Source organism: Rhipicephalus sanguineus, chromosome 9, assembly GCF_013339695.2.
Source record: "Rhipicephalus sanguineus isolate Rsan-2018 chromosome 9, BIME_Rsan_1.4, whole genome shotgun sequence".
In the NCBI taxonomy this organism is placed as follows: domain Eukaryota; kingdom Metazoa; phylum Arthropoda; class Arachnida; order Ixodida; family Ixodidae; genus Rhipicephalus; species Rhipicephalus sanguineus.
The window spans coordinates 5451204-5476078 of record NC_051184.2 but is presented as its reverse complement, the minus strand read 5'-3'; the positions used below and the strand labels follow the sequence as shown (position 1 = coordinate 5476078).

Genomic DNA, 24875 nt, shown 5'->3' with positions numbered 1-24875 from the left:
CAGCGCAAATAGTCATGGTCAAGGCGGTGGCGCGTCCGAAGAACAGATCTCGCCGCTGCAAAGCTTCTGCCTACGCTTCCAGACAGCTGCAAGTGTTCTTAAACATGGCGGCTTCCGGTCCTGTCGTTCCCGGATGTGACGTCCGTGCAAGCCATGTATACACTCCCGAAGCGGTATCCGGGTGCGTTGATTGCAGCTGAAGATAATCTGAACAATGCACGTTACATTACGCGATTCTGTGCTTCTTTCATGCCTTGTGTTTTTGTGCCGTTTTTCCTCGGCTGTATACTGAGTGAGATCATCGCTTGAAGCGACCTGTACAGAGCCGTCCACTTCTACCCTGAACACCGCGCCGTGCGGCCGGCGTAGAGTCACTAGAAAAATTTCAGAGTATCGCATCTGTTTTCCGCGCGCCGCCGCCGACGCGATTGGCTTACTCGCATCACGTGACCTCTCGCCGCCATATCCCTTCCAAGCGCTTTGGGTGCAGGCGCGTTGAATGCAGAGCACAGCCGGATATTTAGCAGTACCACGGTCCCTAGAAGTATTTCGTCGCTTTTTTAAACGCGTCATGCAGATGCCAGAGAGTAGCTCACCAGTAACCGAACGTTGCTGGTGAGCTACTCCGGGAATTTCGTATATTTTTGCATTCCGTCTGGGAAACATTAACGTCAAAGCAACGTTTATAGAACCAGGTTCTATAAACGTTGCGTCAAAGAGCGTCGTTGTACGTGGCTGCATAGTCGGCCGCGGAATGAATTCGCCCCCCTCGAAGAACACTCCTTTCTGCAGTGAACTACATAAACGTTGCTGGAAAAGCTCTCATGCAACAGGATACTTCACCTTTTCGGTTCGCTATGTTCAGCGATATTGAAAACTACACACTACATACCTTTCTATTTGCTCGGCTGTTTATATCTCGACCTGTTGAATTACAGATTGTGCATGCATTTCGAGTTTTAAGCGTGTCACGCACGAGAGCGAAATCGAAGACTTATTAAAATAATAACTGTTTACTGTATACTTTGAAGGCAATTGTCGCATGATCATTTGCCACTGCGCAAAACTGAGGCGTGGCACTCTGTTGATAAACTTGGTATAAGGCAATATGTTATTAAGCGTATTTTATTTTTTTCTAAAAATATATTGTTGCTAATGCTGCATTGCGCCGAGCGTACCCTTACAATACTGTTGAGTGGGCGAGAAATTGTCACAGCAAAAAAATAATAATAATAATAATCGGCCCATCTTCCCACGCATTGAGGGAATCGATTTCATGCGAGCCCTAGATCTACATACATACTGTGTTGCAGTAGCATGCGCGTTGAAAATTTTCGGCATGTGCTATTTCTGATCAAAATAACATAAAGCACTGCGCCGAGGAAGTTTTAACAAGAGTGCATTACGAAAAAAAAAGTTGAAATTAAAAGCAGTGCAGAAACCGAACCCTAGCTGTTTACGCGCTGGCAACGCAAAAAAAAAAAAACTTTGTCGGAACACAGCAAAATATTTGCAAATGCACTGTAACGTTGGGAATATTAAGGAGACAAAAAATAGGAAATGAAACAACTGAGTAGTGACGTCAATCATTTTGATGGCTTATTTTCTACGTATCTGTTAAGAAATGACAACGTATTCGCAAAATAAGATGCACCTTACCTACCGCACGCCGATTCGCCCGTGCGTTCGGCTGCTGGCGTTCCGAACCGAGACAAATACTTCACGTACAACTTCCACTTACCGTACACACACCACTTCTATTACAGATAACACCCAGCTGAACAGTAAGCATGGTGCGCAAGTAAGGTATGCATCAGCGATCAGTCGAAGGACGCATTGCTGAACGTTCTCGATGTTCGATAATGTTCTCGAATGTGCTATGAAGTGAACCTGAACACCGACTGCAAAGCTAGCGCAAACAGTCAACATTCACCAAGTGTCGAAGTAAAGGGCATCTCGTACGGTCATTACGCTAATGCAACTATACAGCTCCGGATCTTGCGAACACACTCGGCCGTGAAACGAAAAGAGACCGCTGAAGCCACGAAGAGAGTTCGCGAGCACATGGCAACATTCGCCGCACGTTTCATTAGCTACACCGCTTACCGCGCAGTCGATTCATGACTGTCGATGACTCGAAATCACTTCTGATATCCTTTTGAAGAAACACACACACAGATATTGCAGTTACGCCGAGCGTAACACGGCATCGAGGCGAAAAGATCGGTCACTTCTCAACACACGTTACCAACGCGCCGGACGGTCCGGAAGGGATATGGCCGCCGCCGCCCAATGTTGCCCGCGTGCAGCCTACCTTTGCGGTACTCTGAAATTTTCCAGTGACTCTAGGCCGGCGCTCCGCGGAGCGCCTCTGCCGGGCGCTTCGGAAACTAGCGCGCAAGCGCAATGACAGCTGTAGGCGGGGCCTTCGCCGCGTCGTCTGCTGGAGCGCGGCTGCTCGACCGAATTGCGCCTGCTTTGCGGTGAAGCAAGCATCACTTGTTATATGGGCACGCAAATTGGGAAGTTGGTGCGGATCTCATTCCTGCGTCCTTCATTCCTGTACGCTTGAATGATCCGGTTGACAGTTGCAAGATGACGGTTCGTCATCGCAGATATTGCACGTTGAGAATATCCTGTAAGGCATAAATCTACGATGCGTCGTCTTTCGTCTTCCGGTACTTTCGGCATGGCCCTTTAATCGGGAGGCAATACTGGAATGAAGTACTACCGAACATATGCAGCCCCTTTATTACGCGGCGATAAAAAAAAAAGTTTGACGGCGCTACGATTTGAAGGGTCACATGAGCAGTGGGCTAACGTTTCGAGTCAAGAAAGATATGAAGCGATAAGCGGGCCTTGTGTCGCCCAGAGACAAAAAAGGAATGAAGCTTTATTCTGCACCTGCTCACAGCAGTAAAAATTTGTCATCGGCGCTTGTTTGGTGCACTGATTGCCCCGTACGAGTTCTGCTGAAAACTCGATTAGAACGTTTCTCGATTTCTATGCATCAATAGCACGAAGAAACACGGCTGCCAGAAGGCAGTGAATAGGGTGGAATATTGGCGAGTTAAATTCGGTAGCACATCAAAGCAGCGCTATTCGTAACACATAAATGCTATAATATCAGTTTTCTAAGATTAACGGACAAGTCACATTCTTTTGTTTACAGGTTAGTAACTAATCAAAATTTTGAAACATTCCAAGATGTTATGTCAGAACTTACACGATATATTCATCACCAATTTTGCGGCGCTAAACTTTGCGCTGATCAAAAACAGTCGTGTGAGCTGCGGGATATTCTTTCTGTTCCGCCGAATCACTCAGTTGTGGCAGTGCCAGCGCCGCTTGCTCATGTATGGGCCGAGGTTTATTACTTGTACGATTGCTTGCAAAAAAGCCAGCCTCGGCGCTTCTCGAGAACCGCAGCAAATTCTCAATTCACGTGCGCATATAACAAGGGTGATGCTTGCTTCACCGCAAAGCAGGCGCAATTCGGTCGAACGGCCGCGCTCCAGCAGACGACGCGGCGAAGGCCCCGCCTACAGCTGTCATTGCGCTCGCCACGGCCGGTCTGGAGGCGCGCGCTCAAGGAGCGAGCGCGCGCCTCTAGACCGGCCGTGCGCGCGAGCGCTAGTTTCCGAAGCGCCCGGCAGAGGCGCTCCGCGGAGCGCCGGCCGCCGGCCGCACGGCGCGGTGTTCAGGGTAGAAGTGGACGGCTCTGTACAATGCCTTGTCGTCATAAAAATGGGTCTGCTTCTAAACATACTAGCCGAACTGTGCCCCTTCTATGGTGGAAATGCAATAGAAGTTATAGTTCAAAAATGCTTTGATGATCTTACTTTCAGCATGAAACGTGCAGTCTTTTTGCCGCATGATGCGCGCGGTGATACCGGGATGTAGTCGGAGGCAGCCACGCGAAGCGACCAGTCATCTCAGCTCGCTCATTTTTTTGGAACCGCAGCGGATTACTTGCAAGATAGGGCGGGCGCGCCGCCTTTTACGACCTTTGCTGCGCGAAGTAACTGGCCTTCTCAGGCCGGTTGGCGAGAGAAGTAGCTTGTGATGAGTTGGATCTCGGTGGCGGTGGTGGCGTCATACGCGAGAAACCCGACGCCGACGAGTGTACAGAAATGCGGCCCTCGAAGGTGCGCCGGACGCATGCGTATTTGTATGCGCCGTTTCCCAATAACTGACGCTCTCTCGATCGTGGGCAGCTTGTCGGCGATCAGCTGTTTCTGATATGGCAATCTGATCTCTTATCGAGGTGACTTGCCATTATATGTCGCCAAATTTCATTGTTGCCTGGACATGAACGGATTTCCGTCGTTGTTGCCTGTAGCAACTAAAGTGTCGCGCTGCTAAGCACCTGGATTAAGGTCCAATTCTCGACATGGAACAGTTGGCAGGGAGCATTGCGCATAGCGATAGAAAGAAAGAAAAAGAAGTAGTACGTTTGGCATGTGGACGCAAAGCCTCGCTGGGCCTCATTTGCCCGATATGGGAAGGGCTACTGAATTTTATTAATTATATTCGTCTTCCGTGTGAGAAATACTAACGCCAGCGGGTTTTAACCCTGCTTCTTTTTTCAGTGCGGTTCCACCACTGAGAAGCGGTTTCCCGTGGCCGCTGTACGAATGAGGTGATGTGCCACGAAGCGCCCTCTGGCCCAGCTCCAGTAAGGATACCATCGCCGAGGCGTGGCCTCCGCGATTAGCTCCGGCAACGCACACTGCTGGTGCCGATCGCGGAGGCTACGGCCGAGGCGGCCAACGAGATATGCAATCGGACACGCGCGTTCGCCCACTCTTTATACAGACCTTTATTACGCTACTATACCGATGAAAGCAGCCGCATTTGTACGACAGACGCTGTCTTCATACAGTCGGCTCGCACGCTCAAACGACGAGAAGAAACGCTCTACTTATGTACACAATCCAGGTCTGCAGAGAGGCTGCCTAGAGTTTTCAAGCGGGAACGAGATATCTGGCATTCTCGCTGTCTGGCTTTCTTGCAGATAACGTAATATTGCATTGATCTAGTGCCTAGTAGTATATGCATTCTCAGTTTTAGCATCGCAGCTTTTAATAATAAGCAATAAGTTGCAGCAGAGTCAACATTGGAACCGGCATATATTTAGCAGTTTGAAGCCAGTAATAAAGCGAAAATGCACGCCACTCCATGATAACTGAACGAGGCTGGCGTTTCAGAGCGTCGGACCAGGGAAACGTCGCCAACAGGAACATACCTACGGCGTTTTACATTATCTGTAGTACGGTGACACATCTTAATACCTCGTAGGTTGGAGGGCCCCGTTGGCTTATAATGATGTAAAAGGGCAGCGCTAGAACGAGTACAAAGGACGAGATGAAGACAGGACATGCGCTGTACTCACAACTTAAGTACTCACAGACCAACTCGCCCACCTATCTGTTATTCTGCCCCGTTGGATTTCGCCACTCCGCGTGGCCGCTGACTCAGCCCTGCTGCACCCCTGACAAAGAGGCAAGAAGTACGTCAGCCCGTGTCGTGACCTTGACCGCTTTCTTTTGTTTTACAGCAAAGCTTAGTCTACCCTGTGCAATCGTCGTCGTAGTAGTAGTAGTACAATCGAGAGGAAAAGAAAATGGCTTTCATTTTCGAGTCGTCTTGGGCGAATACATAAGGGACCGTGTGACACTACTGTTTGGCCATTTCCATTTCTCATCTCCTCAAGGTATTTCATCTTCCCACAAATTTCTGTTCTGTCTACAGAAGCGACTGAGAGGGAGACGCTATGCAGCAGTGTATACTAGTGCTGTACTGCCACACGCGCTTCTTTTTATATTTTTATGTAATGGGTCCGTTACAAGTATAACCACTGGTTTGCGCAAACCGAACCCGAGTGTCCGGAAACCTTCCAGATTATTTTAGAATATTCCGACAAGCTGGAGCACGCAACGAGAACAACAGAGTGTGTTCTCGAACTAACGCGACCACCAGCGATAACGTGTAATCTTCGATGCCACAGGTATAAAATGCCGACGCACTTTACTGCTGACCACAATATCGACGACAGTCTCAGTATACAGCGTGTATTGCTTGTACTACTTTAACTTTTCATTTCCTGGGCCCAAGTTCGCCCGAATGAAGAGTTTCGTCTTGAACACGCCGACTGCTGTAATCTTCAACGTCACGACCTCGTTGCAATATAATGCCTTAGAGATGTTGATACGTCACCAGAGCTGGTGCTAGCATCGTTAGCGCTGCAGCTCAGTGATGGGAGACCTTTGGATCAGCTGTAAAGGAGGTCGTTGGTGCGAGGTGTGCCCAGGTTGCTGTCGGGTAATATAGCGCCCCCGCTCCGCCTGAAAGAGATTCCCTCATTTAGTGGAAGTTGCACGCGGGCAAACCGGGAATTAGCTCAGTGCGCATTTACAGGTTAGGGACATTCCCCCATCGCTTCAAAGGCGCTTAAAGGCCGTGGGCTGTAATGCCGCTCACCATGTCTCGGCATGTAACAAGCTTGCTATAGCTAAACGAAGTCTCAGCCTCCACCAGTTTAGAGACACAAGGAAGCTTCATTGCTTCTAAAAGTGGCGACCACACTACGCACGCAAGCGTACTTACTTTGCTCTGAAGTGCACAGAACTATGTGCGATTTGTGTTTTCTATAACAGCGTAGCTGCGTAAGCTTGCCGCTTCGCGTTAATAAAAACTAGCATCATCATGAACGGCCTCTACCAGTAGGAGGGAGCGCTCCTAGCGTCCCCAAGCCAACCACCTCTGAAGCCGCCACCTCCTCTTGTTCATATAACCATTCCCATCATGCTATTGTTTCATTTTCTTTTTTGCTGGGCTTCAGTGGCGTAGCCAAAGGGGGAGGGGGGCACACCGGGCCCCTGCTCCCCTCCCCCGATTTTCTTTTCCCATGGCATACGGGGCACAAAGTGACACTCGACCACATCTGCCTGGCCGGGCCAACACAGGCCCCACTTCATATCAAGCAGCCCCCCCCCCCCCCTCGCCCTTCCGAAAATAATTTCTGCCTACGCCCCTGCTGGGCTCATGAGAAAAAGCAAATTGACGAGCGCGCTCGCCTAGCGTCCACAAGCCAATCTCCTCCGACGCCATTACCTCCTAGTGCTTGATGCTCTGTGGTCACAATTCCCAGTATGCTCCTGTTCTTTAGGAGCGGAGCTCCTTAGGCCCGCGCCCTGCCGTCGCCGTCGAAGCTCGCTGCAACATCGATGCGGCGCCGGCGCAAAAAAAAAAATAAAAAACAGCAGTTGTTCCGTGTACGAATACAACCGATGAGCGAAGCTTCTTAGAAATGGGACGCAAGCGACTATGTACGTTTTAAGACTTTCTATTGCGCCGTGCGTCTTGTTTTTTCCGCAAAGGGCGCGGAACGCCGCGCGCCTTGCTTTTCTTGCTTTCTTTTGCTTTCTTTTTTCCCCTTTTTTTCGCGCTGGCGCGCCATCTATGTTGCAGGGAACTTCGACGGCCTAATGTCATCAGATAACATCTCTCCATCAACGCTGTAGGACTACGAAGCTGGCGGGATGAATCCGGTTGTTAATGGTAACCACAGGCGTGCGCAGAGGGGGGCAGGGGGGCGGCCGCCCCCCTAGTCACCTAAGAAGAGGGGGCGCAATGTCTTGCCTATACAATGTTTAACAGGGAGGGGGGGGGCGCCGCGATGAACCTTCGCCCCCCCTGAAGGGGTACCCTGCGCACGCTTATGATGGTGACTCTTGCTGTGCAGATAGCTGTGCAGCTGGGCCAGTGTATGCTCGGCGTTGGGGAGAGACATAGCGGCCTGGCGACGGCGATCGGGAAGGTCGTGGAAGGGGGAAGTCGACTGTGCTCCTGCGAGGTAGTGGACGATGTCGCTGTGAACTCGGCGCATTGATGGCGAAGCCGTGTAGTCGCATCTGGCGGTATTGACAACGACGGCAGCTATGGCCCGCTTCTTCGCAGAGGTAGCAGAGCGGGAGGTGGTCAGGGGCGCGCCAAACGTCGCTCTTTCTAGGGGGTAGCGCTGGCTGACAGGCGGACGGTAGGGCGCCGGTCGGTGGCGGCAGCGGTGTCTGGCGAAGAAACTGCGGCGGTGCGGCGTCTTGGCGTGGGTTCAAAGGAGGAGCGCGACGGCAGACTGCAGCAGCGTAGCTCTTAACTTGCGGCTGCGGCTATGCTGGCTGAGGAACACCCAGCGATTGCTGGATCTCCTTGCGCACGACGTAGGCAAGGGAATCCACTTGAGGCTGCGATGAAGGCAAGCATTTTCGTAGCTCCTCCTGCACGATCGCTCTGATTGTCTCGCGCGTGTCATCGGCTCCCAGCGCTTGAACATCCTCGTAGCTCGTCGTGGGCATGCGGTGGTTGTATTGCGTGGTGCGGATTTCAAGCGCCTTTTCCATTGTCGTGGCATTGGAAACGATTTCCGAGACCGTCTTAGGCGGGTTGCGCCTACGTCCGGTGAAAAGTTCTTCCTTCACTCCCCGCAGCAGGAGGTGAACATTTTTTCCCTCGGACATGGAGGGATCGGCAAGGCGGAATAGGCGAGTCATTTTTTTGGTGTGCGTGCCGATGTTTTTGTTGGGAAGCTGTACGCGTGTTTCCAGGTGGGTTCCGGGCACGAAAGAGGTCCCAGGTCGTCTACTTGGCCTCTCGATTCTCAAACCTCCTCCTGGTACAGTCTTGAAGGGAGAAATAGGCGTGGCACAACTTTTCATTGCAATCCCACCTGTTGAACGTGGCGACACGGTCGTATCTTTCAGCGAACTTTCCCGGTCTTCACATGGTGATTCACATGGTTGGGGGCTCCCTTGGTTGTTGAAGTGGAATAGATGTAGGTTCCATGGGAGCTGTCATTGTCGCTGGTGTATATAGTGGTCATGGCCGGGTATTCTTGGTCCTGTCGGCTAGTATATATACATGTGGCATCGAAGATTCCGGCCTTATCGTCGGTGGCCTCGTTATTTCCAGAATAAACGGTACTGTTTGCGTTCCTCGCCCCAGTTTATCAGAACAATCTAAAATAATCGGGAATGCTCGACATTGCGGCGCGGTGGTCACAAGGCAGTGCTTACACGTGTAGCGGGTCCTTTATATGAAAATAGAAAAAGAAGCGCGCGTAGCATTATCGTCAGCCTTTCGCGTGTCCATTGCCGGTCGAAGGCATCTCCCAGTGATCTCCAACCCACCTTGTCCTGCGCGTGCTGATTCAATTTTCCCCCATACATTTACTTAGTCGGATATTTCACGGCATTCTTTTTTAAACGCAGGGTTATGGCGACGAGTGTTTTTGACGATAATGGCCACCAAGGACCACTGATGTTGCATTCAAAGAACTGTTTACTTCCGGGGACCAATGGCAGGCCTTTGGGAGATGCACGTCGTCGCATCATTTTTTGCATCTATTGCGTAGCTTGTTTTCCTTCGGATTCGACCAACAAGAAAAGAGAGGGGGGGGGGGGGAGAGGCGCTTTGTTGAAACTTACCCCCCTTTACCCCCCCCCCCCCCCCACAATTGGACAACCCTGCGAACTCCTATGGGTCCACTTGTGTGCTATTTCAGGAGGCTTTCCGTTTATCCTGAGAAGATTGTGTTTCGACGAGACTTGATTCAAAAATCGACGCTTCCTTGTCGCGAGAAGTTCTGGTCTCACGTAACACCCGATGTTATAGCGCATCCATGACGGGACAGAGCACCACACACACACAAACAGACACACACACACACACACACACACACACACACACACACACACACACGCACACGCACACACACGCACACACACGCACACACACACACGCGCACACACACACACGCGCACGCGCACACACACACGCGCACGCGCACGCGCACACACACACACACACACACACACACACACACACACACACACACACACACACACACACACACACACAACGCTCTTGCTCTGTGTCTCTTGCTATGTGGATGCGTTATACATTGGATGCTATGGATAACCAACAAGCCTGCCGTGTGCAGCCTTAGTTGACGTAACACATCAGCTGCGTTTCCTGTGCGTCTGGCGCGTTCGGTTTCAATATGGCAATTATAATTTGATGACGAATACATCAAATTGCCGGCAGTATTAGTGATTCGAATCCTGGCCGCGGGGGCTACATTTTCGATGGAGGCGAAAATGTTTGAGGCCCGCGTACTTAGATTTAGGTGCATGTTAAAGAACCCCAGGTGGCCGAAATTTCCGGAGCCCTCCACTACGGCGTCTCTCATAATCATATCATGGTTTTGGGATGTTAAACCCCAGATATTATTATTATTATTATTATTATTATTATTATTATTATTATTATTATTATTATTATTATTATTATTATTATTATTATTATTATTATTATTATTATTATTATTATTAGTGATTTCTAAAAAAGTGGGCATGCTATAAATTGCGGCGGCCTACAACTTTGCCACATAAACAACCGCCCCCAGGCCAACAAATTAAAAAAGTTCATTAATGAGCTTTTTCTTTTAAAGTAACTTCAGCGCCGCTTTAGCTACGGCCTCGACGCAGAATTTGTGTGTAAAAATTACAGGGAGCCTGAATGTTATTAAATTTTTATTAAAAATTTAAAAGAGAAGACCACTTGTCGAAACGTGAGCTTCAGCGACACCCCGTGTTCAAGTATTTTTTATCTCTTCAGGCTTCCATTTTCCCTTGAACTTCTGCTTTATTTGGATAGTGGGTATGAGCCACACGTTAGAGGAACCGGCGTTCACAAAATCTGAATTCATCACAGCGTCTCCCGGCTGCCCGAGGCACTTCCGACGACAGCTTGTTGGTGATCCGTGTAGCCAGCTGGTGCAGCGTCGCAGGACAATTAGGCCCGAGACACGTGACGTCATGTCCGACATATTCAAGGGCAAGTCGCTCATCAAGAAAGACAACAAATCGTTTTCGGCCGACACGGTGCTCCGCGACAAGCAGCTCATCTGCCTGTACTTCGCCGCGCAGTGGTGCCCGCCGTGCCGCATGTTCACACCGGTCCTGGCGAACGTCTACAAGGACGCCAGGGACGACAACCTGGCCATTGAGGTATATGAAGCGTGTTTATAGGCACACTCGATATTCTAGTACCAATTACCTACCATCATTAATACCATCGCCCCCCCCCCCTTTTTTTTTCTTCCCTTTCTTGTCATCGTAAGTAGCGAGACTAAATGGCATAACAGAAAGGAATACTTACACAGGCGCCACTGACGACAACCGATATTTAAGGCGAAAGCCTTAGATGCCTCAACAAACACGAAAATTGACCGTCGGCGTCGACACGAGTGATGCAAAAAATCATCCCGTGATGACGTCACAGATTCACAAAATTTATGCCGTCGTCATAGTGACGTAACATAATTAAGACATACACGACATCGTCGCTTTGCACGGCCTCCGTGGTCGGCCCGCCAATTACGGAGGCAGTGCAAAACCAAGTGAGGTGGGGGGGGGGGGGGCAAAATAATAGTAATCAAAATATCTGGGGTTTTACGTCCCAAAACACCGATATGATTATCAGGGACGTCGTAGTGGAGCGCTCCGGAAATTTTGACCATCTCGTGTTCGTTAACATGCACTAACGTCGCACAGTACACGGGCCTCTAGCATTTTGCCTCCATCGAACCCGCGACCTTCGGGTCAGCAGCCGAGCACCGTAACCGCTACACCACAGTGGTGGACCGTGTGAGGCAGAAAGCTTGCAATGCCTCCGATCCTGGAGGCAGTGCGAAATCGCGTTAGGTGCAGAAAGCTTTCGGAGGGCTGCGTGAGAGGATCAATACATCGACTGAGGAAGAAAAAGACGATAGCTTTCGTCTTCGAGTCGTCTTAGGCGAATGCATAAGGGACCCTGTGAGTTTTATTGAAGGCGGATCCACGTGTTTATTTATTCACGAGCTGCGCCGGCGCATGGTCACAACAACCAATGAAGATAATCCCAGCGAAAATCGTTAAACCAGGCACGAAAGAAATCTCATTTCTGCGTTGAACAGCGCGGTCGATGTGTCGTTTACACAGTCCTGCCCTGCTCTCCTAGCAAAAAAAAATGCTTCTAGCGTTTCACGAGCTCTTTTTTTGCTTACTTCGGCCTAGGATTTCCTTACGGCCTAGCACCCTACGATGGTAACACCAACTCGCCCTACATTCGACTCTTTTACCTACCATCACTTAAGCTGAACACTTATGCACAAATGTTGCATGTACGAAGTGGGACCTAAATTTAAGGAACACTCAGTCCCTTCGGCTTGAAAGGTCGCGGTAGTTTGCAGGGACAGCGAACCGCTCTCCCATATAGTAAAGCACTATTATAGTACTCTGAATCGTTCACATTCTTTCTAAACACATGTCCCTTATCGCCAGCTGTACGTAGTCAAGAGTTCGACGAAAGTTCATCTGGTCAAGTATCATGAGGAGGATGTAGATGACCGCCTGCTGTACTTTCAATACGCCAGCTGTACCGCTAGCTGTACCTTCAGTCGACCTTCTAGTCACACTGTACATCACTTCTAAGGGAGCAGTTTGGGCCAGTGGAGAGGGGGAGAGAGGAGTGGAGAGGATGTGTGTGGAGAGAGTTCGCGCATGCGCAGTAAGGTTGGTGACGCCGCGAACCACCACCACCACCACCACGGGATTGAACTCCGTCATAAGATGCTTCGCATCTAGTAAACCATTCTTGGAAGGCGACATCAAGGGTCATCGGCCACCATTATCGTCAAGAACCTGCATGGCCGTAACCCTGATCATTAAACAATGATCGAAAGATAACTGTTAAGGCATTTGATATCCGGTTTTGCAAGCCCGGTCTTTTAGAATGAATACCTACCAACTAGCTCAACGCTGTTATTCTAAGGAAAGGTCCCACGCTGTAAAGATGTCCCCTTAGATGATTAGGAAGGCGCCACCTACCCTGTGCGAACGTTTCTGCTTGAGGAAATTAGCCGGAAATTAGTTAACATCCACCGCTAGTTTCGGCGCGACTGTGATTATAATGATCTTACTCGTCTACTCCTCTTTATCGGGGTTAGGTCGTATTCATCTCTGCGGACCGGAACAAGCAGGACATGCTCAACTACATGCGCTCAACCCACGGTGACTGGTACGCTCTGCCTTTCGACGATCCGCTCCACGGGTGAGTGCAGTTCAAGGAGTGGGCCAAGTAAAGATTGAATGAACGGTACACCCGTTTTGACATCTCACGCTCGAAGTTCGTCTTGTCGCCACTACCACGAAATTAGTCTTCACGCGGTAGCATGTGTGCCTCCGTTTTGATGATGCGATCGCGATGCGGGTGTATGAAGCTCGGATAAATTATGGATAAATGTTGGATAATTGGCAATGCGCTGTTATAAGACAAAAAAAAACTCGCAGGGTGTCTTTTGGATTCGCCTAAGGCGACTTCAAGGCGAATACTATTTTCTCAATTTACAGCGAAAGCTGTTATGAGTTCACAACAACAGCCGATTTTGGCACCGTAGTTGTCCGCCGCCGGTGTCCGTAATCGCTGTCGCGCGAAATAAGAAAAAATGAAATGAAAAAAAAAACCCCCCGGGTCCTGTGCATGGCACTCATGTATCCTACCACACAGCCACGCCGGTGCTTGAAACTCCTTCGCAAAAAGACCCTATACAGGCATCAAGTGGGGCAAGGAATCGCGTTAACATATGTGTGGTTAACATATGTAATACAGCGTCGCAGAAGAGTAATATAATAACCAGGCGGTCACACCAGGCCCGTAGCCAGAGGATGGGGGGGGGGGGGAGCCCTCCCCCGAAATTTTGGTGAAGTAGGTGCTTGCTTTTACCGGAAATAAATAATGAAAATAGGTGTCTTTCTCAAATAGCCCAAGTATTCAGAAAGTGCCCTCCCCCCCCCCCCCCCCCCACCCGAAAAAAATTCCTAGCTACGAGCCTGGGTCACACAATGCGAATTGTGCGACGGGTGGGTCGTTGAACGCTTCCAACCCATTACAAAGGGCTCAGCCGTAATTCTTCATCGTCGTCAGCCACAGAACGTAAACATAATGCCTTCCAGGTGTGTAGCGGGTACCACGCTTCTCTGCAGAATGACAAATAACGGCATAGTGGGCGCTTCCCTACTTCACAAAAATTATGATGTGTGGCGAAGTGGGTACCTTACAAGTAGACTGGTATTAGTTACCCCAAGAGTTCACAACAAGCTCTAGAAAGGCCTCTCTTCCAACTTTCGCTGTGTCTGGGCTGCCTGTTCGGCGCAGGCCTGGTGATTTATTTCTTCTCAGTGGATGTATTGATGCTATCCTACACCCCTCTGAGAGCGTTCTGCATCTAAAGCGGTTTTGGACTGGCTCTATAGGTTCGGAGGCATTGCACGCTTTCTACACCTAACCTTGTTTTGCCTCAGTGATCGGTCCTCCTTTGACCAAGCGACAGTGTCTGGCGATGACGTCATTATGCGACGTCACGTGGTGTAAGGTCATATTGACTTCATCGCGTGATGATGATTTCTTGCATCACTCGTGTTGAGGCCGTCGCTGCCGACGGTCAATTTTCGCGTTTGATGAGACATCTAAGGCTTTCGCTTAATATAATCTTCATTCCGTCCGACTCGAATGATTTGATTTCGCCATACTTTTCGCTCAATTTGTATTCATTTCAAAAGTCCCCTAGATCAGAATTGTATTCCTCTATCCCTGCCTTTTTTTTCTCTTTACGCGTGATTTATTCAGCGAACTGGAAGAACGCTTCAAGGTGGCCGGCGTACCCACACTGCTGGTGATGAAGCCCGACGGCACCGTGGTCTGCCCCAACGGCAAGAAGCTCGTGCAGGAGTGCGGAGTGCAGGCGTTTCGTGATTGGCTCAGCCACTGAGGCGTCATCGCGCGTGCGCAGATAGCCGCCGTGACGCCCAGCTTTTTGAAGGCTCTGTGCTCAGCTTGTTGGGCAAAAAGCGCTCGCTACCGAGATAGAATAAACGTCTTTATTTGATTATGATCTCTTATGGCACAAGGCCCAGTGCTGACCGAAAAGGTCATGATGCTGGATGTTTAGTATAGTCGCTGTATTCTTCGCACTGAATGACGTGAAATGCGTGATGAGGGTGCTTATGCTTGCGATAAAAAAATATAAGACTGTGGGGGTTGCACGAATGCCTCAGGCATACCGTTGAGGCCAAAAGCCCAGAGGTAGCTTTAGGAGCTGGCCAAGGCTCTCTCCCAAAGCTCGTTGGTGTGGTAAGGGTTGGGTGGTTTTTAATGGCGATTTCCTGCAGCCTACATATCATATGTCGAAGAGACCCGGGTTCTTCGCGGAAGCAGCATTACGGAGAGAATTGTGTAGGGGCCATGAGGTGATATCTGGTTGGGAGTGCTTTGATCTGTAGAGCGTGGAGTGGTCTCCAGCTCTGTAGGTAATGACTTGTGTGCAGGGCTGCACGTACTGCGGGTTGGCTTCTAATGCTGCGTGATGTCGTGGAATGAGACCAGAGGAAGCACGCACGCTTGTTCTGAAGTTAGAGCACAGGGTAGGATGTTACTTTCTCACATCCGTTTTGAAATAGAAGCGCTGGACGATTTGCTACGACGTTATAAACGAATGTCCTGAAAGCTCTAATAGACCTGCTGCGTTTTGCCAATTAGCTTGCGGGCATTTAGCTCACAGAAATCGCATTAAAATCTATCGCGCACTTACGTGCACTGAAAGTCTATGCTCTGCTGTTTTTAAACAGCGTATGTAAATACGGTATTTCGAAATTGCGATATTGCGCAACCTTCTTTTATCCTGTCATCAATTCACAAAACTGTCGCTTTTTTGAGGCGTGACAAATGGAATAACCGGACCAGCGATGTGTGCTTATTCTGCGCGGCTAGATAGACATATAGAAACTGTCACAGTACCTTTGGTTTGCGAAGTAAGGCCTCGCATTTAATTTAATAACAGCAGTGTGTATTGAAAATTATGCACGCAATACCTACTCAAGTAGGCCTATGCACTGTAACGACGTCAATTTTTAGGCTTACGCTGTTTGAAAGACTGATAAAATGTGTGCACACAGTTTTGATTTGTTTTGAGTATTTGCCGATACAGTAGTTGATTCACTAGTTTTTTCAAAGAAAACTCGTTTTCGCTCAGGCAGCTTACTGTACGAAATCCATGTTGCTGAACCATATACGTGCGCTTGTTTAACGGTAAAACAAGTGCAATAAACATTGTGCGCAAGAAGCCGTTGCACCTTAATTGCTTATAGCAGTTGTGGTGGCCGCAGTTTGTAAGAGAAAGCACCTATTTTTTTCGGGATAAAATTTTGTAATTTACACATAGGTCATCTTTTAAAATCTCGTTGCGTAAATCTGAATGTAGATTTTGTTAGACCAACCTATAGTGGCGTAGCCAGGTGGTGGCACACCGGGCACGTGTCCTTCCCGAAATTTTTTTTTCTGCCATGGGATACAGAGCCTAAAATGACGCTCGACCAAACCCGCCCCCCACTTCAGATGAAGGACGTGGCCACCCCGAAACAAACTTCTGCCTACGACACTGCACCAACCAGAACGCCCAGCCCGCGCTTGGCTAACAGGTCGCCGTAATCCATTTCACCACATATGTAATTCAAGCACTGCGATCAATAACCGATGTCGTTCAATATTTAACAGTTCCGCTGAATGAAAACAATGACCAGCCAGCTAACAAAGAAATCGTGCCTGTGTCCCAAAGTCTTAACTCAGCAAGCATTCACGAATCCACGGGCTTGCTGTGAACTCACGCTCTGCGGATAATAATGCAGAAGAGGAAATGTACAAGTCAATGCCTGCTCGTACTCTTGCATTACGTCCACGTGTTACGTTAGGCTTATGGTGCGCTTAACGTCTTGGCCTTACTGGGCTTCACAGTATCGGATGACCGGGAAGGCTTGAACAGGGAATAACCGCCCACGAGCAAGGTAGCAATGACTACGTTCCGGTGTGTGGTATGCTGCGTTTGATTCGTGGACCTTCCTTGCGAAAACTTGGACGGCCTCATTCGATTAGAAATATTGTAAATTGACGAGGCGGCGTTACGACAAAAAGTTTTCGTTCGATAGACAAGGTTCTGATGCCAGAATGCGCTGGTCGCGTGATCTGCTGTGCTCGAAGCGTTGTCGGCGAGGTTTGTCACACTCGTTTTGGTTTTGAGCGCTAAATAAGCGCCGGGACTTCTTGTAGAATGTAGATTGCTGTACACCGTTGGAGTCTTTCCGCTGTTTTCGTTGTGTGGTGTTGTATCTCCCGTTAATGTTGCAACAGCTCCTGCGCGCTCCTTTTGGATCTTGTTACCATGAGTGCAGCTAGATCTCCGTGGTGCCACTGCCTCGGTGATGTTCCTAGATTGATTCTGTTCCGCTGCCCCTGACCTCAGCCGAGCGTCTTCGGCAGCTGCATCGGTCACACTTGAATCGGGGCTTGAGTCGAAGGTAACATCAATAAAGGTAGTTGACATACCTGCAAGAATAAGTATTTTTCTTTAGAAACCAACCATATCTTCAGAAGTGACTTCACTACTCTTTCAAATCGCGGGAGACTCAGCTTTGTGATAAATTAAGATTACTCGCTGCTCGCATAGGTAACCAAGCCAATGAAGACAAAATTGTGGATCAAGAAATGGTACCGATAATGATGACAAGCCACTTCGTGTGGGACAACTGCATCCAGGTGCGTTGAGCAATACATTTCTTAGACTTACAGTTTGGAGTCCAGTCGTAGTCTTTAGTGGAGAACATGCTGATCAAGCTTTAGGGGTCACCTTTTGTAACAGAGAAACCGACAGGTTATTTATTGGCTTAGAATTAGGAGTAGCAAAATAAAATAAAAAAGTTGGAGCAGCTACGCACTAGTGGTGCAAAGACCGAGGAAATAGGTCAGCGTGTAGCCTTCCCCTCCTCCTCAACCTCACTTCCCTTTCCCGCCCCTCGCTATACTATACTACGCAAGTTTATGCTATGCTTTACCCTTTGCCCTCCTCCTCGCTCTTACTACCCTTTCCCACCCCTTGCTAAACTATACTATACAAGGCTGTGTCATGCTTTACTCTCTCCCCTGCTATTTTACTTCCTCCTGACCCTCACTTCTCAACTCAGCCAAACTCTGGCGTAAACGCGGCCGCTGCAGCGAGCGAAGCGACCTTCGTGCTGTCTGTGGCTTCAACGCAAACATGAAGTGAGACCACAGCCTGTTTTACAAGGGTATGAGCCGTATGCTGATCACTGCAAAAGAAAGTCACAGTTTCGCCGCAAGGGCGAAGCAATGAATGCAATAGCAAGATATTGGAATGTCACACGAAAATGAAAAGCAGCTCTATCCTTGCAGAGCGCCGCTGAAGCACAAAGAAGGACGACCGAAAAGAACGCACAGGTATATACAGGATAAGCGTGAACTACCATCACAGTTGTTACGTCTGTCTGCATGAGCAACGCGCTGCAAGTATCTACAATGGTGAATCAGACGCTCTTAGATATTTCTTTTAGGGGCGAAGCTCCTTAGGGTGTGGGTCTGTCCCTCCTCTGTAGTATGTAGTAGTAGGTAGCCACCTTTAGTTCTTGGAGTGCTCACTAGATGGCGCTGTCGTAGCCACCTCTAGTTCTCAGAAAGATCCCTAGATGGCGCGGAGGCGCTCGCTGCGTTGCAGATGCGTGCTCTAGTCCACCCCCCCCCCCCTTAGTACAAATAGTTTGTTGCTGACCGGTACCTTATACCTCGCGTTTTGTGAGGAACAAATCGCACACTGGTGCCGGCATATAAAACAAATTTCATCGCGGCACCTTACGCGTGAACAGCTGTCTGGATCTGAGGTCTGCTTGACAACGCGAAAAACCTAGCATTTGCCAGTTGTAATTGCGTTCATAAGTGTGGGATGCGTCGCACACACCAGGAAAACAAGAGGCAGAACATGTCAAACGCAACCATAAGAAGACTTCACGGCTGTCGGTTGCTTTTCGCAAACCGTGGTGTCTCTGTTGAAGTGTTACTAGTAGCAAGGACATCACTAAATGTTATGCCATCATTTTTCGAGAGACAAATGATGGCATAAGCGCTATTTTATGCTGATGGCATCATTTGAGCACAACCATTGTCTGACTTGAGAATAGTGAGCCGCATAGTTTGAGGTCATGACGCGCGCTGACGTACGGACGTGGCTTCTTGCCCCTTTGTCATCCCCGCCTAGCTTTCAGCGTGCTCGCTGGGACGAAAGAAGAAAGAAAACGCTTAAAGCATGCGAGAAGTTCCTTTAACCCCACTCGTACAATACGGGTTCTAAAAAAGATATGCGACAGTCGATTTATGCAATAGACTCCGATAGTGAGATTCAATCACGTAGCCAGGGTGGTTCAAATCCGCCTCCCCGAAATTTTACAATTTTCCATGTGTATATGTACGCGCACACATACATACAAACACACGAACGAACATACACAAAAGCATGTTTAAACCCCCCTCCCCCTTTCTGAAAAAAAATTCTGGCTACGCTACTGGTAAGGTCATTCGATTATGACTTGGAAAAGTGTTGCAGGACCCCTTTAAAGGCAGCGCATACAATACCTCTCCATTGCACGAATATTTAGCGACGAATAAAATATATTGATTCAGTTCTTGCTCTAGGGCTACGCTGGGCATCGAAGGGGCTAAGTTTGATTGATATTCAGTCATAAGGTCTGTATTCGTTTAGCTGGATAACATTGACTAACCCTGTACTGTGAAAGCTTCATCAGCGTCCTCGATAGTCTCCGTGAAGGGAACGGTGCTTTCAGCAGACTTCTGGCCGGCTGGCACACGGGTAGAGCTCTTCGGTGTCACTGCGAGCAACAGGCAAGGAAAAGAAGCGACCAGCTAAGCACCGAATCCTTCTTTCCTTTAACAGCGGAGGTGTTCTAGTCTGCGCCTGATGACAGACGAATGTCCGCATGACATGTCACGCTCCGGTAAGAGTAAGTAAGATGCACCCATAGATGGCGTGACTGCCTCGGTCGCGGACGCAGTGGTAGCCGCGCAGTCAAGCGTGAGAAGAGCGGCTCGAGCATTAATAAGGCCCAAAGTCGTCCCGCATACATAAGTTCCCAGATACACCTATAGATGGTGTAACCGTCCCGGTTGCGGGCGCAGTGGTAGCGGGACAGTGAAACGGGGAAGGGCGACTCGAGCGTGCATAGGGCCTAAAGTCGCTAAAGTAGCAGGGGCGGGTGTGGCAGGGGCTGCCACACGTCCTTTCCCGCGCATCTTTACTCTACGAATAACGTAATCACAGACACAAACACAAAATCACAGAAGATCGCAGAAGATCACAATGGAAACACAGGAGAACCGCAGCTCCGCTGCTTCTGCAGATTTCACACTAGGTTGTAACGGGCAAATTTTCATCCTCGGGAACCTCCCGTTCACACCAAAAGCTTTTACGCTACGACTGTTCGTAAAATAAAACTACATACAGTCGCGAAGCAGGACATATTAGCGACGGCTGTCAGCCGATGACAAATATCATATTGAGAAGGGCGTGCCCAACAATTTCTATAAGTTCGTTTTTTTCCCGACACTCTAAAATTCAAGACATCCAATTTCAAATCCTTGGGTTAGATATTTCAATTCAGAGCAATAATTTCATGTTTGAGCTATCCAGGTGACGTCATACTTACACGCTGCTATAGCGCTGAAGAACCATCCTGCAAGAAAAAAATAATGGGGGAGAAATACGCTTTATTTAGTGGAATCAAGAAATTATTAGGTCCCAGCAATATAAAAGTAATTTTGAATGAAATAATCTTCATTTTTTGTTTTCATTCAACCTTCGTTAACTGGTCTGTCTGGATTGTTAGTGGGGACATAATTCATTATTACATGAATGTACCGGATGCTGCGATTTTATGGAGAAATTCATTGACTTTTCACAGCTTTTACTCAATTCCTTTTCAACTTTCAATGCACACATACTTTCGTTGGGAAGTGTCGCGCTTTCTTTTTCGAAGGTGTCGCAAATTTAAAGCCCTGAATTTCTGCTGTATATTGTCGTGGACGTCTTTAAGTCCACAGGTTGTGTAATTCCATCGCGGCCTCAAGGAGAAATAAACCGTGTGAAATTTCAGAATACTGACATTTCTTAGAGTAGTCACAAATACGTTAAATGTTTTGCGTACAGCCTTCCTTCTACTGACCGGCGAAACATCGTATTCGGGAAAAATGGCGAGCGAGGATTGGTGAATATGGCAATTTAAGTTGGCGGAAGTCCGTGAAATGAAAAAAAAAGCCAAAATAAAGTTTTTATCCACCAGTTTCATAGCAGGAACGTATAATGAAAACTCATACAGATTCCTGAACAATAAAAAAAGTTCCAAGTTGAAAAACATTTTTAACCTGGTATGGGATTTTGATCGACTTGGACGCTTGCCTTTGTGATAAATTCGTGTCAATTGTCTGACACGAAAGCTTATTATAACGGACTCTACCACGAACCTACCTACGTCATTTTGGTCACGGAGGTGACGTCAGTAAATAGCCCGCTCGTTTTCTAGCATCCGCGCGAGATGTCTTTGAATACATTACGGGTTTTCTTTTCCGGTCTGTCGAATCATTTTCGGTTTTCAATTCACTTCCTTTTTATAGCGTAGCTAAGGAACATCAGTCAGACAGATTTCGTTCGGAATAATCGCTCACATCGGGAAGATCCCGTACCTCTAGCGAGAATGAGTGGAACATGTACAGGGAAGACACGTCGTGTCCTGAGCATCTGAGCATTGGGTGAGAGAGAAAGATGCGAAGGAGCTGAGATTTATGTAGCGTCCCAAAGTGCGCGTTGGAATTGCTGCCATCTTTTTCAATAGACAATGCGCGCATCATTCTCTCCTGGCGTCTCCAGTATTTTCGGCACAATTCGCGACGCCAGCAGTCTGTTCACGTGACCTCATGAGGAAATAGGCTCTCGATTGGTCTACGTACGAGGGTTACGAGTTGTGAATTGTCTCCTACCCTGCTCTGCCGTGCAGTTACACGCCCAGTCTGCCTTGTGTCGCATGGCTATCGTGCGCGATCAACTGATTTCACTTCGTTTTGTGCGTTTTTGACCGCACAAGTGGAGATATCAGCGTGTAGCTGAAAAGCGCATAGTCCTGACAGGCTCAACGCTTAGTGATGACGTTGTCCAGTTGTTTTAGGAAGAAAGAAGTGGCGAGGAGTAGACAGCGCCCGTAAGAAGGTTACTGAAGGCGAGAAAGAAACCACTCTCTCGTCTTTGAACTTTGGGAGGTTTAAGGGCCCTTCAACATCGAACAAAGGTACCACTGATTCTATGAAGACGTGTTTCGATTTCGTGTTATGGGCGATGTATATGAAGGAGGGACCAGCGATTTATTCTTTCGTATAGCTCCTTGCTAGAAAGATGGTGGGTTGCAGTTTTCTTAACTATCGAAGTGACGCGATAGGGACTCACCCTGGTTTGATAGGTAGACGTACAGTATTGTCACCAGCAGCAAAATCATGAAGACAGCACAGCACATCTGACACGGGTCGCCTCTGGCCTCCTTTCTTGCCCATTTTCTGAGAAGACAAGAGACTTGCGTGCGCTTAAAGCAAGTTGGCACGACACGCTAAACATATACAGCGCACACAACAAACTTCAATGCAAACTGAGCCACAGAACGACACGCTCGATGCGTGTGATTGCGTCTATTATCCTTCTGAGCCGTGTGCTGTAGCATTTATAGGCGTATCAACATAACGCCATAAAGTGTAGTTGTCTGCCTGTGTTTACGCAATTGTGGAAGCCAATGTTTAAGTCAGCCAATCAGTCAACCAATTCTTATTATGTTAACCTAATTTTGTTTCGTTTTGAGTATTATAAAAGAATATAAATTGACCTCATATAAGAATATATTGAAAGAAGCTTATAGGTGTCACACTTAGAGATCAGAAGGTAGCATAAAGGGTCAAACCACAAACAGGGGTGGGCCGAGTGGCTGATACTTTAGTTGATATTTAGCGGGAGAAATGAACTTCGGTCGGCCGCGCAATACGTAGAACAGAAAAACGGTGGTCAGAGTAACGGAGCGATTACAAAGGGTTATGGAATGCAGCCGAGGAAGAAATCAAGAAAGTTCACGGGGATAAAACGGCATCAGCTTGCCTTCAGTTGACATAAAATAGGCTGGTAATAACGATGATGATGATGATGATCATACTGGCATTGTAGGAGGTGGTCGTGATATGAAAACCGGGGTCCATGTTGATAAAGTTCATCGAAATTATCCGTAAGCGAAAAATATAAGCCAATCCTGACACCGGACGCATCGTTACAACGAGATGGTGAGTTGGGCTATAGGTGGTAGACGTTCATGTTCAAAAATTAGCTTGAAGCGCACCGAAGACACGAACAATGGAAGTGCACAGGACAGCGCTTACGAAAGCGGCTTGCCATTTGAAACATAATTAGCAAAAATAAGCAAAGAAAAGCTTCGGAATTCGTCCTCTTCTTGATTCTCTACATAAGTTTTGCTTTCAAGCGCAACATATTTCGTACAATTGGGTCGTGTGATTCGCTTCATAAAATATTTCTGCGTTTCACAGGTATTTTTACCGAATGAACCGGCACCGAGCTGGAATTTAGTGCTAAGGCGCGCTCTTGTTAAACTTGCATTTATTATCCACAATGACTTTTATCGCGCTCTAAGACAACACAAAAAGGAGATACGAAAGGTGGGGTATTAATTGAGGGCTCGTTTTTTTATTTGTAGACACAACCCAATGAAACCAACAGAAAATGAATCCAAGGGAGGTATGGGAGACATTACTTGTCTATTTTAACTCTTAATATAGTAATTATGACATAAATGGATAGGAATTAAAGTGGATGAAAAATCAACTCGCAGGTAGGGACCGAACCTACAACATTCGGATAACGCGTCCGGACCTCTACCGATGCGTCCGATGTTTGCAGATTTGGTCCCTACCTGCGGCAAGTTGATTTTTCATCTACTTCATTGCCTTTCCATTGATGTCATAATTACTATACTACAGTTAAAACGTACAAGTAATGTCTCCTATACTTCACTTAGCTTCATCACCTGTTGGTTTCAGTAGAAAGAAAATAGTAACTCAACAGAAGGAAGGATGACAGGACAGTTGCTATCTCTTTTCCTTGCCTTTAAACACTAGATACGTTTTAATGAATAAAGGCCAAGTAGCCCCTTCTGCCACAATTTCGGATAACTACATTAAAGCAATACGTTCTTTTAGGTACCGAATGTACTTGTTCCGGTATCTGATGTCCACCAGACGACCGCTGGGCAGCTTCAGACCCTTGTAGAAGTAACTGCGTGGCATTTGCTTACGTTCACGCTCATCCGGGCCACTCAGGGACGAGGTGTCGGTGGACCTGGACCCGGAAACGTTTATTAAACGCTGTTCAGTCTATTTAGTGGCTGCGTGCTTGTCAAGCTATACATTCGTAACTATCACCTGCAGTCCTGTGTCGTCATTTGATGTATAAGGCGGCGAATGAATAAAAGTCAATGTTTTATACTACACGAGTTACATACCTCGTTTTCTAATTGACATAATTTCTAAATGGTATAAACAGGTGCAGATACCCTAGTCAGAAAATGTGTTGGAACCTGCTGACTATGTAAAATATCAAGCAAGAATAATACATTTGAACACCGATGGACATATTACATAATATAGAAGTGAATATAGAACTAATAAGGACAATCGGTCACTAATATAAAACCACGTATTTATGAAGAGCAGATACATGCACGCACACACAGTGTGGTGAAAATACTATTGCTGCATACACCTATAGGTGCGTGCATCTAAGTTCGTGTACTTAGGTGCGAAACGAGGAGGGAGATCCCCGCGCTTGC

The 24875-nt window shown here is 48.0% G+C and overlaps 1 protein-coding gene across 1 annotated transcript in view; it reads left to right on the top strand.

Moving 5' to 3' along the window:
* The first annotated feature begins 10839 nt into the window (after nucleotides 1-10839).
* Nucleotides 10840-24875, top strand: part of LOC119404479 (nucleoredoxin-like protein 2) — a 34999-nt gene continuing 20963 nt past the window's right edge. The window contains exons 1-2 of the mRNA XM_037670989.2: nucleotides 10840-11069; nucleotides 13049-13152. Of these exons, the coding sequence (XP_037526917.1) occupies nucleotides 10878-11069; nucleotides 13049-13152 (296 nt within the window). The 5' untranslated portion in view covers nucleotides 10840-10877. The remainder of the gene's footprint in view (nucleotides 11070-13048; nucleotides 13153-24875) is intronic.